Source organism: Perna viridis, chromosome 4, assembly GCF_037379345.1.
Source record: "Perna viridis isolate PV_CMFRI_1.1 ecotype Kerala chromosome 4, ASM3737934v1, whole genome shotgun sequence".
Taxonomy (NCBI): domain Eukaryota; kingdom Metazoa; phylum Mollusca; class Bivalvia; order Mytilida; family Mytilidae; genus Perna; species Perna viridis.
The window spans coordinates 8216726-8236299 of NC_142448.1; the positions used below are offsets into that span (position 1 = coordinate 8216726).

At 31.0% G+C, this 19574-nt stretch overlaps 1 protein-coding gene across 1 annotated transcript; it reads right to left on the reverse strand.

The window, feature by feature from the left end:
- Nucleotides 1-103: 103 nt before the first annotated feature.
- On the reverse strand, nt 104-19557 carry LOC148618724 (diacylglycerol lipase-beta-like). Its single transcript, XM_088577906.1, is given in 15 exon segments — nt 104-3643; nt 4572-4678; nt 6633-6749; nt 7412-7553; nt 9222-9349; nt 9773-9928; nt 10928-10973; nt 10975-11003; nt 11794-11923; nt 12189-12365; nt 14720-14749; nt 15817-15950; nt 16429-16519; nt 17023-17496; nt 19383-19557. Coding segments are annotated over 15 exon segments (2049 nt in total). The 5' UTR covers nt 19478-19557; the 3' UTR covers nt 104-3450.
- Nucleotides 19558-19574: the final 17 nt, after the last annotated feature.

The window sequence follows — 19574 nt, forward strand, 5'->3', positions numbered from 1 at the left end:
TATGATGAAATGTTCTGAATCTGTTATAATCTTCATAGACCAAAAGAATTTATAAACAACATTCCAATAAGATTGTCACAATAAGGAAAATAAACAGATAAGGTCAATTTTTCATCATTTTATTATAAGGATTACAAAAATGAATTGATCCATAAAAGCTTTGATTCATCACAGCATTGCAAGAACAAAAGCATAAACTTACATATAATTCATTGTAAGATTCAGGTAAGTCTATTAAAATCCAAGGCAAACAAGTAATTCAAAACATGGAGACTGCTTCTCACTTACCAAAATTGTAATTCAAACCAACCACCATGAAATTAGCCAATATTTTTATGTGTACACAAACATTCATAAAGGATTTCAAAATTTGTATGTAAACCATATTCAGAGTCATTCAAGTTAAATAAGGTTAGAGGTCATACAGAATTTGCAGTAATAACAGTAAGAATAAAAATGCCAAAACAGTGTACATCTACACTGCCTGTACAGAATAATTTCAAACAAACAGATAATAGATAAGAAAACTCTGCATTTAATTTTGAAAGTAAAAAAATTTGGGTAATTGACTTTTAATATCACTGACTCAAAAGAGCTTCATCTTGTAGTAAATATTTGACATAATAGCACATATTTAATATCATGAAGCAGCACACAAAATGCATTAAAATAACAAATATGGCACATACAAAATAATGAAATAAATAACAATTATCCATTGATACATAATACTAATATAGAAGATAAAATAACTATATAAGGAAGACCAAATGCTTTGGATTTTTCCATCACCACATTCTGCTGTGTTTATTTAAGGTAATTCAGATTTTTTCATATTGGGCTTAAGTCTGGCAAAATAACAGTTTCCCCGAAAGAGAATTACCTTCGAATTCTGTATAAAAAAAAGATGGGAGCATCCCTGAGAACTATGAAATAAATTTAATATATTATCACTGATATTCAAACATTACAAAAAGAATTTTTAGGTCATGAAATAAAAAAGAACTCCTCACAATTTTGTAAGCATGTATTCAGATCACGGTTTCAGGAATACAATGGCCGAAATTGGCAAACTTGTGTTTCATAAACCAAAATGATTTCTCATAAAGATTTTACAGCAGAACTTGCACACTATTACAAGATACTTTTCAAAAATACCTAATACTGTGAAAGCACTATTATTTGTGGGGTACCAATTTTTGTGGTTTTCGTGGGTTAGAGTACAAAATTTGGTTCCCAACGAAAAGGAGATTCCCATTGATGTGTTTACTGCAAACCTCAACACCATGATTTCAAGAATCCACAAACTTGTGTATCTTCCATAATCCACGAAAATTGGTATCCACAAATAAAAGTTCTTACAAAGTATCAAACTATACCTACAGTCGAAATCAGAATTGCTTTTAATTTTCAAATTAAAAAAAAGATAGCATGCAGAGGAATCTCCTGTAATCTGATAGTATGCAGAGGAATCTCCTGTAATCTGATAGTATGCAGAGGAGTCTCCTGTAATCTGATAGTATGCAGAGGAATCTCCTGTAATCTGATAGCATGCAGAGGAATCTCCTGTAATCTGATAGTATGCAGAGGAATCTCCTGTAATCTGATAGCATGCAGAGGAGTCTCCTGTAATCTGGTAGTCAAATCAAAGCATGTGCAATCAAACACATCATATATCTGTAGAGAGTGGTGATGTTATAGACAATACAAAACATTGCACCAAGTTTTACATCCATGACCACTATACAAGAAAACATGATATTATCATGTTGAAAAAGGTCCAACTTTTCAAATTATTGCATTAAAAACTACAAACTAGTCTGACACACATTGCAAAGTTGTGATAAAAAAAACCAAAAAAAACAAAACACTGCTATCTTAATGGTTATTCCAATATAAACATCAAAGACACCAGACAAAATTTTGTACTCACCGATACAAATATGCTTTAAAGCATTTGTTTGTGGAATCTTTTAGAAAAAAAGTTCTTTTTGAAAATAGCCCTTATATACATGTATTTGAAACTTAATCTAAACATATCAAACAATACTTTATGAATAATTGTAAGCATATTCCATTGACCTGACATGTTTACTCCCCCAACACCAAAAAATCCCAAATATCTCTCTTAACATCCCCTGTAAACACATGACACATGAATGTCCATACATTTACATATTATGTATTTCAATCGTTTTTCAGTTTCACTAAAACTCAACAAGCATTTTAGGACTAGGTAAAGACATTGTATCACTGCATTTTTGTAATACCATTGTATATAATCAATATTATAGATATGACAAGTCCTTTTGGGTTAAGTTTTTGTGTCGTTCCATTATCTTCACTCTTAATCATTCATGGATTGTACTGATCTGAAAAACAGCAAATTGATTTCATTTGGCCCACAATATAAAATATAAATAAATGGTACGAACACAAATCATTTACATCAGAAGTATCACAGACTTGTGAAGAACAATTTACACAGATTTATAATTAATTCATAATACATAACTGCATAAGGCATGATAAGGCATACATTTTTCTATTTCATTCAACAAAATGTTCATTCTGATATTGCATAAGTTTGAATTACAAACATGATTGAATACATGTTTCTATTATTTCTCATAATGAAATTTTCAAATTATTATCATGAACAAAAGAGTATTAATGTCTTCCTTGGAAGCAATAATGCCATTATAATTATTTTCGTTACACCATACATGTTAATAAATTGGGAATAAATATTGATGATTAAACCTTAAACCTTTACCCCTTTTTATCACTAATAAAAGAAATGTTTTTATAGTAGAAAATAGAATAGTAAGCATATGATCAAAAGTTCGTAATTAAAACATGAGCTATCCCCTTATTTTCTGTTTGAACTAATTTCAATTATTATTATATCTACTTATTTTTCTACTAAAAGTACATTGTAAAGATCTGTAAATTTTATACAATCTTTCAGTAAATTACTTCTATGAGCAGCTATGGAAACTTAACATGGATCTAAATTTTCCTAATTTTGAGTTACAACGAACAAGGGGGATAACTCAAAACTAATAAATAAATAGAACAAGTACAGGAAGGCATATCAATTAATATCAGTGCTGATTTTTACAAAAATACATGGTTGCAATAAAGTAACAATCTTCATGCTTCCTGATGTCTTTGGTAAAACAAACAATACTAGCTAATTTACATAAAATATTTAAATGAGAAATATACATGTAATAATAAGTCTCATTAAATTGAGAAATGACATTTATAACTCTTGAAAGGTCATTTTAGACTTAAAACAGACAGTATGATTTGTTATTTAACATGCTAATAAGGTGATGCCTCTTCAGAAATGCATTCCTTCCTTTGAACAAAAGAATCACAGAATGAACTCTTAAGGGTAACATAATACAAGAAAGAACACATAATAAGAAAATAAAACATATATCACAATACAGAGGTCTCTTCTTGACTGTGTCTTTTTCTGGGAGTGAAGTTTTTCTGGCTGAGCTGTTCTAAGGCTGTCATAAGATTATCTGGAACATGATCTGTGATCATATCTGGACTAAGTATTATCTCCTTCACAAAGTCTTCAGCTTTAGACCACTCTGCATAATAAGTCGGTGTACCACAACATACTCTACAAATACCAAGTTATAGTGTTATGTGCTATCACAGGGAACGTACCAAGTTAAAGTGTCATGTGTAATCATATGGAAAGTACCAAGTTATAGTGTCATGTGTAATCATAGGGAAAGTACCAAGTTATAGTGTCATGTGTAATCATAGGGAAAGTACCAAGTTATAGTGTCATGTGTAATCATAGGGAAAGTACCAAGTTATAGTGTCATGTGTAATCATAGAGAAGTACCAAGTTATAGTGGCATGTGTAATCATAGAGAAGTACCAAGTTACAGTGTCATGTGTAATCATAGGGAAAGTACCAAGTTATAGTGTCATGTGTAATCATAGAGAAGTACCAAGTTATAGTGTCATGTGTAATCATAGGGAAAGTACCAAGTTATAGTGTCATGTGTAATCATAGGGAAAGTACCAAGTTACAGTGTCATGTGTAATCATAGAGATAGTACCAAGTTATAGTGTCATGTGTAATCATAGGGAAAGTACCAAGTTATAGTGTCATGTGTAATCATAGAGAAGTACCAAGTTATAGTGTCATGTGTAATCATAGGGAACGTACCAAGTTATAGTGTCATGTGTAATCATAGGGAAAGTACCAAGTTATAGTGTCATGTGTAATCATAGGGAAAGTACCAAGTTATAGTGTCATGTGTAATCATAGAGATAGTACCAAGTTATAGTGTCATGTGTAATCATAGGGAAAGTACCAAGTTACAGTGTCATGTGTAATCATAGGGAAAGTGTTATGTTCATTTTGTTGATTCTTAAGTATAAATGTGTTTATCTGGACAAGAAAAATAGGATATATTAAATTATTCAAGGAAGATAATCATCTTTTTATTGAACAGCTTCATGAACTAATGAGTATACATTAATGTCAAAAAGCTTTCTTTTCCATTAAAAAAATATGGCAATTTTATTCTTACCTTTGACCTTCGACCTCCAGGACATGAAGAAGTTGGCCGGGAGGATACATGGGAGGATATGATATTTTTAGCTGTTCTCTTGCCATGCTAACATTTGATATGGCCTCCTGAAGAGACAATTTAATTTATCAGTTTAAGATACAGTGAAAATATTTTCATTTGTGGCGAGTCAAAATTTCATTAGTTTCGTTTCCAAATTTGTGTATATGTATTTCATAAGGGCATCAGAGTTTTCTGTCGAAATTGTACATTTAGTTAAAACTCATAAATTTCAACCATTATGCAACACTTCTTCCTAAGTCCATTTTTACTGTTATAATTTCTAAACCTACAGATTTAAAAAAAATGTAAAATATACTAAGTAAAACATGGTCAAGCTTATGAATTTGTCACCAATCTTTTCAATACATTTATACACAGTGTTACTTGCAATGCTAATGTTAACACCACCCTGGTAAATAATATTTAACAATTTAACAACTATATGCCATAACCACTTTGTTGAGGGAGGAATTCAATAATTATCCATCAGAAATCATTTTTCGTACAGTATAAAAGACCCTTGTTTAACAGCAGATTGGAGACAAGAAAAGTATCACTAAATTTCAATGATTTACCGGGCAAGTCCTGATAGATAAATAGTAAGCTTCCGTTTAAGCAAGAAAAATAGTATACTGATTACCAAGGGTCCAGAATTTTTGACAGCCTTTTACATGCTCAGATCGAAAATAAACTAAAAAAAACCCAACTTTTTATGTAATTATTTTAAAATAAATACTGGAATTTGTGTTATTTCATCACATACTCTGTCATTTATAAAATATCAGAACGAGTGAATGAATTTGGTTTCTACCACACATGGATGTTCTAACATTTAAACAAAACTTCCTACTTTTCTCAGACTTTTTCATCGCATTGGCATACTGCCGAAAACTTCAGAGTGATGTAAAAAAAAATGTTGATTATTTATAAAAGTAAAAACATTTTTTATATTGATTTTAATGGTCTGTTGACTTAAGCGTCATTAAATTTTCAATAGATTAATTAATAATTACAAACTACGACTGATTTGTAGTTTCAGTTTGCGTTACCTCTTAAAGATAGGCGGGAAAATGATGGACTTGTTAATCTTCCTAATAAATCAAGTAATAAATGAATGAAAATTCTCCAATTCACTTCAATTAATTCGTATAGGCAATGGGGCTGCATCTGTACTGTTAATTCAATTATACAATCAACTAATCAGTTACAGGTAAATCAAAATTACAGGTGGCTGCATATCGGCTAAAATTGACAAACACTTGTCAATCAATTTCTAATAAACAATTAGGAGACAGGTACACAGGATGTTTATACACTAATAAAACCACACAGACTGTAATTTATATGGGTTGACAATTTTTTATGTTTGATATTTGAAAATGGTCGTTGGTCATTTGCAAAGTTTGTCGGTCAATGACCGGCATTTTTTTTCTGTTTCCAGACCCTTGCTGATTACTCATGTTTAGTCATTCTGACAGATATGTAGTGAACTTCTGTTTAGTCAATGTGAAAGAATGGTTACAATACATGAGTGAAACTTTCAGGCTTATCTAAGGGAATACGAGTATGCAAGTAATACAGTTTTGATAGAAATCTTACAAGTCTCAAGTGCAGTCAGATTTATGTCATTGCTACACACTGTAAACAGATATAGCACATCAGGTTACTTTTTGAAGTATGACAATAAATTTATTCACTTCAAATGAGTGCAAGGATAGGCAAAGTGTTGCTTCAGAAATACTTACATTAACCTAGAAGAAAAAGAACAGCTTTCAAAAAAATGTGTAAATAGTTTAAAATTCCCCCCAAAATTACTCCCACATTATCAAATAAATATACATGTATCAAGAAAGCAAATACATGTATATGTTAATAACACATAATACATTTATTTTTCATACCATTTTCATGCCTGACGTATTGATGACAGATATAATGAGCAGGCTCTGAAATTCCTTAATTCAGATTATTTCTTCTTATAAATACCAGGACATTTATTTGTCATATATCTATATATACCTCTAGTTCATTATTGGCTATAGTAGAAGCTCGTGTTATTAGTCTCTCAGTTTTTTCTGTTTCATTAGAACAACAGCCATATAAAATTTCCCAGATTCCAGAAGCTAAAATTCTGAACTAAAAATAAAATACATATTAACTAATAGAGTCTCTATTAGAGGGAAACATTCCAGGACACTAGGTCTATATAGTACAGTGAAACCTGTTTTAAAGTTGAAAATTGGTTCTGTTTATACAGGTGTTTGTTTTGCCAATGTTCAAAATATGACTGATTTGTCAAAAAAACAACTCAGTATCTTAAGTCTTAAGAAAAAAACCCATAAAACTGAAATTTTGGTATAGCGGGTAAATCTGAAAGTTGATAACTTTGGACAAAATCGGTAAAGTGAAACAAAATGTTAACTTGATCTGTAACTCATCAAGATTGACTTGCATACCAAAAATCAGCTCAATATCTGCATGCATTTAGAAAAAAGGAAGGATAACTTAAATTTTGGTAAATTCAGGGACCATAACTCGGTCAAAAATCAGCAAAGCGAAACAAAACGTAATCTTGATCTGTTTCTCATTAAGGTTGACTCTCATACCAAAAATCAGCTCAATATCTGCAAGCGTTTAGAAACAAAAAGCAGAAATCTTCAATTTTTTCCTGACTGACAGATAGACAGACAGATGGATTAAGTGCAAATCTAAGTCCCCTTCGACTTAAGCCAGTAGTAGACTAAAAAGCATTTAAATTCAGTCAGTAGGAAAACTATATAACAAAGTGACTTATTTACCTTTGGAGTGTGTGAATTTCTAATAGCTGTTAAAGTCTTTTCTTTCAAATCATACATGGTCCATATACTGAGCCTAGTTATAACATCTCTGCCTAGAACTACTGAGCAAATATACTCCCTACTGGCAAGACTTGCTTCATAACTAAAATTAAATAAAAATTGAAATACAACCATATTTTCATGAGAAATTTCCTTAGAACCTTAGTGACCGTGCTCACATACCCCACATGTCCCAATGTTGGATACTCATGTAACCTTGTTCGTAAGAGAAATATATGTAGAATGACCCCGATAAAAAAAGGAATAAGAGTGTTTTTAGGCTTCAGACCTTTATCTTCTAACTAAATTCTGTTACTCAGAATGGTAGTTTCAAACTCCAAACTGTGATTTTTTTTAGTTTTTATTAACCCAAAGTAAATATCATCAGAGCAGAACAAAACATACACGTCGCCTGTAACTTATCATGGTGAACTTATATACCAAAACTCATGACATAATCTGCAAGCATTTAGAAAAAAAGTCTGAAAAATGGTTCAGCCCTTAATTTTGGTAAAAATCTTCAGAGTGAAACCAACTACAATCTTGTCCTGTAACTTATAATTGTGAATGTCTATACTAAAAATCATGTCAATATCTGCAAACATTTAGAAATAAAGTTTGGAAAACTGTTACATCTGTGATTTTTGCTAAGGTCTGTAATTTCAGTAAAAATCATCAGATCGGAACGGAAGTTAAACTTGACCTGTAACTTAACATGGTGAACAAAAACCATGTCAACATCTGCAAGTGTTTAGAAAAAAAGTCTGGAAAACTGAAGATGGACTATTGGACTGAGGGACGTGTCAAAAACTTTGTTGCATGGGGTATAATTAAAGTACTTCCCTTTCAAAATTATATTCCACAGATAATAAGATCTGAAATAGCTTTCTAGGTTATTAATAGAATAAAGCTTGTAAGCATACAAAACAATGTTCAGTCAATATGCAACACTACATTGTCCTTACTACCTACCAAGTTTTATAGAACTATGTTTTGTTGTTTCTGAGAAGTTGCAAAAACAAGCTGCTTCAGTAGAATATATTAGGGAATTTCATATACAGATATAACTTTAATAAAGTTGAAGGAGTAATCAAGGGAACCAAGGTTATAGCGGTAATCAAAAGAATGTAATCCAGGGACAAAGACCAGATATGGAAAACAGACATAAACAACAAAGAACATAAAGTAACCAAAATCATACATACAAAGTAACAAAAGTAAATGAGCAACTCGGACTCCACTAAAAACTGGGAGCATGGACCAGGTGCACCGGTAGGGTAAGCGTCCTCTGCTTTTCTAGACACACCCACCGAGTTGCTCATAAAAAGTCAAGTCCGGGGTAGACAAACGAGGAAAGGAAAACTATGACCCGTTGAATAAATCAGTTTTTATGGTGCTGATGGATACACCATAACGATCCACGAGTTCATGATGACGACCATAAAACTTCTGTAGGGATCATGATTTACTGATAATATGCACAACTACTTATAGTGTACTCACTACTATTATTCATGAAATTATGAAGAATTGTACAGCCGAACAGTGTAACAGACATGACAACACAACCCATAAATATTTTTTTGGTGGGGGGTGAATAATGTTGAAGTAATGAAACTTGCTCAATTCAAATAAATGTAGTTCAAATGTAGTAAAATTCAAGTATCAATGAATGGTAATGAGTATACACAGAATATATGACTACCATATATCAATCATCTTTGTCACACGTACATGTTTTGTGTTATAATATATATTTATTGCATCGTACCTCATAAGACCTCCAGGAGGAGCAAAAGCAAAACAGATAAGATCAGGGTACATAGGCTTCATTAAGACTGCCAGTAATGCTGCAGCTCCAGCTCCTAAACTATGCCCAGTAATCACTAATTGACTACCCTGAAACAAAGGGGAAAAGATAAACAACATATTGTAATTCCTCATTTGTGTAAATTTGATGAAACTTCAGAGTAGTTTCTTTAAAATGTTGTTTTCTGTACATTTTTCTTTTTGTAGAGTGCTGCTGAAATTTCAAAGAGGATACATAACTGTAAACTAACACATTTTTGTGTTTCATGATGTCAAATCAAATTTAATAGTAGATATTTAATCTAGCTTGTATCACTCTTTCAATATGTATTCCAAAATAAAGGACTTGTTTTGCTCACAATATTAGCAAATATATGTAGCTTGTTGATGTATAATACATTTATTTCTTTTGATAATTTTTCAAGGATTCCTAGTTCTTTCCATTTTCACACTGAACTTGAGTTACATGTATATGCACATATTTTTAAGAAAACACAAAATAACTATTAAAACCTGTGCTCTGTCAAAAGCAGAGTCAAGGAGATTCTTCTCTTCTAATGTCTTTTTAACATACTGTGCAGCCTGCAGGATGCCTTTGTGAGCAACACATCCCTCAAAACCTTCACAGTTTAAACACTCACAATCTGCACTCAAATCAGTTACGGCATCCTAGATAGATGTTAATAGGATATCATATTATATTGGCACATTTTGTTTTCCTTCAATTTTGAGAATTTTGTCATGTTCAATACTGTTTGCTTACTAGTTTTTATAAGAAAAGTTAATAAATAGTCTGTTCAAAGATAATTTCTTATTTTTCAGATCATTTTTTTTTCATAAAAACCAAAATGGGAGAAAGGCATGTCTTTCCATCTTTTACAGTCATGAAAAAAAATCGATGTAGGTCTTTTTACATTGTTCATAGACAGAAAATATTATGAAAGAATTTTTTTTTGTTTTTCATTCAATAAAAATGGGTTATGAGCCACCATAAAAAGAGATGAGAGAAAGATTGTGAATCAAGTAATCATTTTAGAACGGCATAGATGAATTTTTTTTTTGGGTCATATAAGTCAACTGGTAACTGTATAGATAATGAGGAAAATTTTCAAGTAACGTTTTTCATTGGAACTGCAAACCTTTTATTGCTGTAATAAAGACAAAGATATTGTATGCTATTCAAGTACAATTTAAAACACAAAAAAAAAAACACAATTTCATAAAACAAAAGTATGAAACTTTAGTCTAAACAGACTCTAATTAAAGGGAGATAATTCATTTTTTTAAAGATTATATGAAGTTTTGTATGTTTGTGTTGTTTTGTACCAAAAGCAAAATGTACACAGACTTTTATCTTTCTTTGAAGAATACGAAAGCAAATTAGATGAGCACACTGCTACAATTTATAAAAAATAGATATGCACAACAAATGTACTGATTTTTTGTGTTTTTTTTTGTACAAGAAAATAGAATTCCAACCCCTAAACACACGTTTCTATTAATTATCCATTATGGCTCAAACATCACTAAATCAATATAAATGATCAATGTTCTTAAATTGAAGTTTAAAAGTATTTCATCCAAAATTCTGTCAGGAAAAAAAGTAAAATCTATTTGTATCAGTCACAAATGACTGGAAATAAACACCATTTGTTACTGATAACTAACCTTTAATGATAAAGTTCCTCTAATAGCTAAAACTACAGATTGTTTCTATAGCAACATAAAATGGAATTTCAAAAATCTGAAAAATATAACAAAATATCAAGTTAGAAATGGAGAGTTTCTTCATGGCTGTGATTAATGTATGATATACATGCATGTTATATTTATTTTTAGAGTGATTTTCTTCTGCAACAAATATTATAAACCAGCTCCTATTAATCTAGGTGCAATTTTTTCAGTATTAAAGTAAGAAACAAGCAAAGTAAGAAGTACTTATAATACAAATTTTCACAATGTACTGAAGGCAAGATCTTATTAGTCAGTTGAAATTTAAAATGCCAAATTATACAAAAAGTAAATTATGTGATTCTCAACCAAGAAAATGAAGATCACAAATAAAATCAAGAACCCAAACAATCCTGGGGTTTAAAAAAATTTCTGACCTTGAACTTTAAACTCATTTTCCTATATCTGTTAACTTTTAATATCTCGTCTGATTTTGTTTTCACTACTCCCTATATATCATTCTTTCACAAACCAACTAATTTCTACCACAACCTATTTCATAGTTGTGTTAAGTTCTTTGTTTTATTTACATCAGATATTTTTTCATGAACAATGACATCAGAAATGTTTTTGTTGTGGCTAAAGTGATTGACAAGGAAATGTTTAGGTTACTGTTAACACTCACACTTTTGACAATATGAACAATTCTTTAAACTCCTCATCTGTATAATCAAATTGTGCAGTGTTCAACTATTTTTATTTTACTAGAACATTCAGCAAAGTTACACCTGCTCTTATTGCATCACAATTTTTAAAGTATGCATGTATTTTTAGTTTTATGGATTGTATATGGTTTCACTTACACTATTATGATAATCAGCATACATCAGATCAAACTGATCCAGTCCCGTTAATCGTCTAATTGCAGCTGTATTACACTGGCAACAATTATCATAATAAACCTGGTTTCCTGCTAAACAACAACTACAGCACCTTAAAAATTAAGACATAGTTCATTAGCCTCAGAGGAATAGAAGTTCTATGAAATACAAAGAAATTGTTTCAATGGTAATTATTTGCATTGTAAGCCACGTTGAAAGCATTATATTCATCTTGATAGTGATGTCATATGATAATTTGGTGAAAGAAAAGTGAAAATGATACAGCTCAATCTTTTACTACATTTTCTAAAGGTATTAGTGAAAATATTCACTTCTACACAGTAAACTGTACACACAAGTTTCCTCTATGCACTTACCTCATATATTTACACAATTGACAAAGACCTGTACAAAGATGGGTGAACATATAAAATGGCCATCCATAGCAAGCATTGGCATACTTCATGTAGTGGAACATTAGATCTGTTGTCATCCAAGACTTAGGATGGACTGATTCCCTAGCCATAAAAGTACCAGTCTGGCTGTTTGTTCTACTGAAATCATTAATTATAAAAGATGTTTTTGTGGTCATATAAAAATTCTCAAGTCTGTTCTTAGGTTATTATCTGGAAACCAAAGAGGTGGAACAAACAGAGACACATACTTGTCTGTTAAAACAGAGGGTAACTTGCAATAAAATGCAATAACTTAAATGTGTATAAAACGTTTAAAATGTAAATGTCTATTGTAGTAAAAAATCTCATGTTACACTCAGTAAAAGACATAGGACTATTTATATAAGGTTTTGGTAGACAGAAGAATGTATTAATGGGAAGTCTTTTTCATTCACACTAAACTACAGTATGTATGTAGATAACTTGTAACTTGTAAAAATTGAAAGGTGTATCATATCATAATTACTGAACAACACATTTGCTTAAAATATCTGAAATCAATAAAAAACAAAAACAAAACCAAAAAACACAATATCACCATGAGGAAAAAATGTTAAAAATAAATACTTTAAAATCTCAAACAATCAAATTATAAATAAAATAGACAAATATTAATATTAGAGAAATACCAATGCTACCCAAAAAAAACCCCAACAACATTTCATCATTTCATTCAAAATTTTAAATTTGTTTCCCTGCAAGGCCAGTTACATCATCCTTTTTCCTTAAAAAAAATCAAAGAGGTTTTTAATTCTTGTGAAAATAGTACTATATAATTAATCTCAAAGACAACATGATGATATAGAACTGTAATAATAAATTTGCTTTCCCCATATAATTTTGAACTGTTTTTTCTTAAATGCTTAAATTGAATGTTAATCTTTAATACTGATTTCTGAGATATGCAAACCTGTAAACCTTAATAACAGATCATGTGTGAGATTCTCCCGACTGACAATGTTTCATGTGGGAAATTTTTACATTTTATGAAAAAAATTAACTATTTTATATTCATTACAGAAAATACGGTAATTTTTACCAAAAACCTACCACAAATTTAATATTTTTATGTGGGAGTTCCCTTCCTAATATGGGAGGGTTAACAGGTATTGATATGATATATGGATCAATAGATAAACAGTGTCTAACTTCTCACACATTTACAAATCTTGTTTCATTTCATATTTTTCAATTTTTTTTTAAACCTGTCAAAAAATTAATTTACAAAGAAAAGAATTTCTAGATATACATAAGATTAAAAGTTTTTTATCCATTTGAATTTTCCCATCAATTTTACTTGGTTAAAATGACTGCTCTTCACTTCTTGTTTCTCAATTATAAAGTATAGATGAAAGGGTGGAGATTTTGCACACTTCCGTAGATATACTTCCAATACTTTTAGAGTGCTCCCAGACCCAAGTGGGGTTTGGGAGTAGGTCACAATGTCTTCACAGCAGCCCTGCTGTTAGTAGGACATACTCTGACTGAGTTCTTTGGTCAGGTATGGCTTAAAGGCCGAAAGGCTGGGCTCCGCTACCAACACCAGTTAGTTCTACTAACCCATTAAGATCGACCGTGAGAGACCTGCATTGGTATTCAAGGTTGTTAAATGCCTCCGATCACCATAAATATTTTGACTGATAAGCGTTTTTATAAAAAAAGAACATACTTAACACATTTCATACTTTTTGATGCATTTTGTTAAAAGTAAATTACCTTACAGTAAATTTATAACTGAACATCTTTGAATGCAAAAAAAAGAAAGTCCCAGAAGGCTTCATTTGATTTAAAGTCTACATCTTAATTCTATTTGTAGCAATGATAGAATATTAACGCTGAATAAATGTAGAAACAGTAGGGAAGTTCCTGACCTAAACTGGTGACATAATGTGTTTTATTCAAAAGATTCAAAACCCCCAATACAACATGTTGAAGTCTTAATATATATATCATATTGCAGGTGCAAACAGATGGTGCATTGTCCTCCAAAAACTAAACCCCAGAGAATCAGAAAAAAATATGGTGTATATTTTGGATGAAGAAATTGAATACTTTAGAATCCTATGGATTAAATGTTAAATATGTACACTAAATATCTTTCTCTTTCTGAATTTTAACTATAGACGCTAAATTATTACTTCTGCATTCTATTCTTAAACAACTGTTAATGTTGCTTTTATCTATATTTTGTCGTATTGACATTAACATTATAATCAACTTTCATGACAATTGTTCCCATGATAATAGTAAAATAAATTCCCTGAAGAAGGTGGGTACATCACTGAAACATTGGAAATATGTGTGAAAAGTATATTATCTGTGATCTAATGTTAGTGAAGTGTAAACCAAGTCAGTGCACAAAAAATACTAAACTACATATAATAGAAAACCACTGACAAGTTAAGATGTAAGATGAGAAATACAGATCTACTATGAGGAGAACAAATGCCTACCCCCACAATGGAAACAAAATATGACTAGGACTGCAAACATAAAATAAACAAAAGATTCATAAATGTATATATCAGATCAAGCTTCTGATATTTAAAATATAACTGAATTATATTTGATGACTCAAAGGCATATATCATGGCTTGGATAATTGGAAATTGAATTAACAAGGGATATAAAGTTGTTATTGTTAAACCCAGATTGACCCGAATAAATCATCAATTACAATACAGTTATCTCCATTCTAATGCAAAAAAATATCAGTGAAAACAACAATTAAAGTTTTCTGTATAAACATAAACAAACTGAAGAATTCAATCGTGAATTTGATACCTGAAAGTTGTGACATTATCCAGTGCTCCAATGGATATATTTAAAATTCATGAATTCAACTATAAAAATATGAGATCTTTGTTAATCCACGGGGCACAGGATAAGATACCGTTTATCTTAATTCTCAAAATCCTTTTAAAAGATATATTTTTTCAACAGCATCATTTTAGTGCAAATGGCCTCAACAATTTATTATGCCTTTCTGTAAGATTTTGACTTTCAAAGAATTTCAAATGTTCAATACCAAAGAAGTAGAAATTCACCAGAGAATGTTTTAGTTTTTTTCAGAGTAAGTTTTTTTAAGAATCAGGCAAAATGGGAAATATCAGAAACATGCATGTCACATCCCTACCAAAATGAAAATATAAGTTTACTCAATGAAGATTTCTTTATTTGGAAATACCATTCTGTATCGCTTGATTCGTTCAGAAATTTTTCAACAGAATATTAGAAAAATGAGATTTTTGACAGAGTTATCTGCCCTTGAAATGTCCACTTTCAGTGCATTTTAATGAAGTTAAAAAAAAAACAAACTCAATTTACCAAAGTGAAGTAAAAAAACATGTCTATTTTCCTTGAATTTGATGGTACAAATAGTTGAATTACACTTTCAAAATGGTAGGTTTTTTAATACCATGTTTCACCTACTGCCTGATTCTTACAGATATACTGACACTTAAACACCAGTTAAATATGCTGAAAGTTTCTGATGCAGAAGGATAAACTTTAAGAAACCTGAACACATAAATGTTTACTTTATTCCTACCTAGTTGAGCCATTTGATGCACCATTAGTGAATGTATCATATGAGATACTTGGTAGCTCACTAATCTCCTTCTCCTGATCCCTGTTCACAAGGATTAAACCAGCTGCAATATCTGTGGGTACCAGATCTACATCCTTTTAAATTTGATTGTGAAATAATATTCTAATAGCTTTGATGAAAAAAAAAATGTGATTTATTGCATTTTTCTAGTGTTCAACTAATAAGAAATAAAATTGTATTAGGCCTATCAATTAAACAAAATACAATACCAGCAAAGATTACTTAAACAGGGGTAAAAAAGTGTCAAATTTGTCAAACAAGCATTATATTGGCAGGAAAACAAAATTTTATATGTGATAGTGTGAAATTTCAGTTTCTATTTAGCACTGATAGATTTGTTTGTGTCTTTTAGCAAATATTTAGGAACTGCATCATTTCATACAATATTTTTAAAGCAACAATGTAAGGAATTTTAATTTGTGTTGTACTTTAATGCAGCTTTTATTTAAAAACCCCTACATTATTTTAAGTAAATGCAATATCGGACGTAAGTCACTCGAAACTAATACATATTTGTAGTTCACTTCAATAAGTGATAATGTCCACACTTACCTTGAAAAATTCTTCAAACATTTTTGATATATCATTAAAAGCACCCATATTCTTATCATTTCCAGTCAAGCAACAACATATGAAACGAAATCTAAAAATAAAATATTAGGTGAACATATAAAATAATTCAAAATGATGAAAAAGAACATGAAAAGGGTACAATATTATTTATATACCACAAAATTGTACGAAACAATATGTGCTTATTTTAACTTAAGTTATATTTTAGATTGATAAGATGTTTGGATAGGTAGGGTAGGAAACTCACACAAATTCCAGCCAGTCCTGAATATAATTTTTCAATATATTTACTATATGGCTGTATAGATTTTTGCTTAAATTAGCCAATCCTGCCAAAAATAGCCAGTCTGGAGCTGGCAGGCAGGCTACTATTTCTTACTCTGGATTAGAAGCGTTCAGAGTTTTTTTAGCTTTTTTTGTGTACAGTAATACTAGTGCACATTACAGTCAATGTCCTTTAAGTATATTGCACTACAGTATTTTTTTATTAGTAAAACAGACTTAAATGAAGATATATATGTTGTATACACGTTCACTGAATTTTAGAAATATCTTCATCATTATGTAACAAACCTTTTTTCCCATTTACTTTTGGCAGAAGCAGCACCATTTTCATTACTGTATAATCCTTCCTGCTGTAAAGACTTCTTGCTACTACCTCCCAGTAAACCAAACACAAACAGGAAAGCAATAAATACGGCTATAGCTAAAACCCAGAATAAGATGACTGTTACTTTGACTGCAACCTCAACATGTCTCTCACAAGCTGTGGCTTTTCTAAATACTAAGTAAGTTCCAACAATATTCCAGCCCAATTCAACAACGGCAAGAAGTGTACCTAAGTACAAAATCTTAACAAATTTTCGCCGGGGTAGTGTATTCATTATTGATCCACGGGAACTAACAAAGACTATTATTACTGACTTTATAATACATAAGCACATTATAACCAGTACACCAATGCAGTACATCTCTAAGTTATCTCCCCCTGCACAGCTGCCAAAGGCATCTTTGTGTAGGTCATAAACCACAGACATGAATATCAACCTACAAGATAACACCAATGATAAATTAACAGTGGGGTTTTACAAGAAGTTAAAGCTCGATCAACAAGATAAATAAGTATACTTACCTTCCATAAAAACATTTGAAATTCAACTATTAACTGTAGGCCTCAGGGTTCACCTGAGATATCCTCTAGAAACACAGTAAACCCAACATACAATTTTCTTTTTTGTATTTTAAAATTTTGTGCAAAATCCAAAATTCACCTTTAAACTGATTTTCAAATTGACTATTTTGTCTGATTGATCCATCAGCGTTGTAATGCGGTTCACCTGCATATTGCACATATGCACAAAAATTACCGATTAATGTACATGTACATGTGTGTAGATTTTGAACACATTGGTGCTGCAAATCATCAAATGGAAAAAACTCATATTCTGTCAAGTATGCAGGCTGATAATGGTAAAAATGGGCAAAAGAACTCCTTTCTTTTAATAATTATCACCCACTGCCTGCTTTTTTTGCTTAGCTCATTATATTGAAGGTTTAAAAATTATATCAAAAACTATTCTGACTTTTCCTGTTTTAATTTTATCAATTCTGCAGAGAGGACGAAAATAACTATATGTCTAAATGGATAATGTCTAGAGATGTTCCTTAAGTATTAAACTTTAAAGGTAAATTCTATTCACATTGACATGTGGCAATAGCCACCTATACATATTAATGTTTTTAATCTGTGTAAATGAGTTGACCATATCAAATGAATCTTGCATGTTAGTTTATTTTTGCACTCTCTGAAAAAAATTAGAAAAAATAACTCCAGAATAAGATAACTGTCAGTTTTTGATTAAATTTTACATAAACTTGATGCAACTTTTCATATCTATGGGATGTTATGCCTTAAATATTTTCTAAATACACAGGTTTATCTGTAGTTAGAGGCAGATTAATGGTGAAAATTGGGGCCATATTTGTCAAAGGCAGTGGCTGCTCGTCCACGCAAATTGTCCACCCATCCGTTTGAGTCAATAATACACAGAATCATGTCAGAGACAGTTCATTTATGTTAGTAATGTGGAAATGTGAGAAATTCTTTTGTATACAGATATATACAAAATGATACAAATACAATTTAAATCATAACTGATGTAACAAATAACGCTTAAAAATCAGTCAGAATTAAAACAAGATACACATTTAACAAACTTGAAAGACTATTTTTGCACATTGAAAAAGATTGTTTTGGCACATGCTTCAGTCCAGCACATTTTAAATCATAATGTTGCCATGTGAAACATATCCATTCACACTGGTCCTTCTTTGTAGAAACTAATAAATTAAGAACATTCAATGCGTTTTTTAGCGCGTGGGATATTTATGATATCACCCAAGATTTAATTATTTATTTTTAAACATCTGGTAAAGACGATGCATCGACTTTGGCACTAGTCATCATAACTTCTGTGACTTGTTCTGTGTTTGACCGACATAAAACCCATATATTTTCAAGCGCAGGGGCTTGCTCCCACTATCAAATATGCAGTTAAGCTAGTATATAACACGAACAGAAAACTGCTCAGTTTATTAAATGTGAACACAGTTCGCGATGACATAAATATTTTTACATTTGCGCAAAGTTCGACAACATTTTCGTAACGCATCGGGCATTTCCGTGATGATTCCGTGTGTTTTTTGACGCAAACTGGTAGTAGAGTTAAGTATTGTGATGTCACAACTTGCGACTAATTTTACTCTTACAATTTTTTGTGAAAACCGCTATGAATGTGTGGACGAATAGCCTGAAGAGGCTTCCCGTCCACGAATGCGTGGACGAGAAGCCACTGCCTTTGTCGAAAGGAAATGATGAACCTTCACACAGGAATTGTTTTTTGTTCAATACAAAAGTCACTATAAAACATTACCATATCACCCGACCAAATATTTCGAAAATGCCAGGAAACACAAAGTCGTCTGATCCAATTCCCCACTTTCTTCCAAAAGCTATCAAACCGGGCATCGTTCAAAATTTAATGGACTGCATCGGAAACCAAAACAATATTTCCTCCATATTTATACGGTACCCGATGTTTTACGTATCGAAACTTCCAATTAGT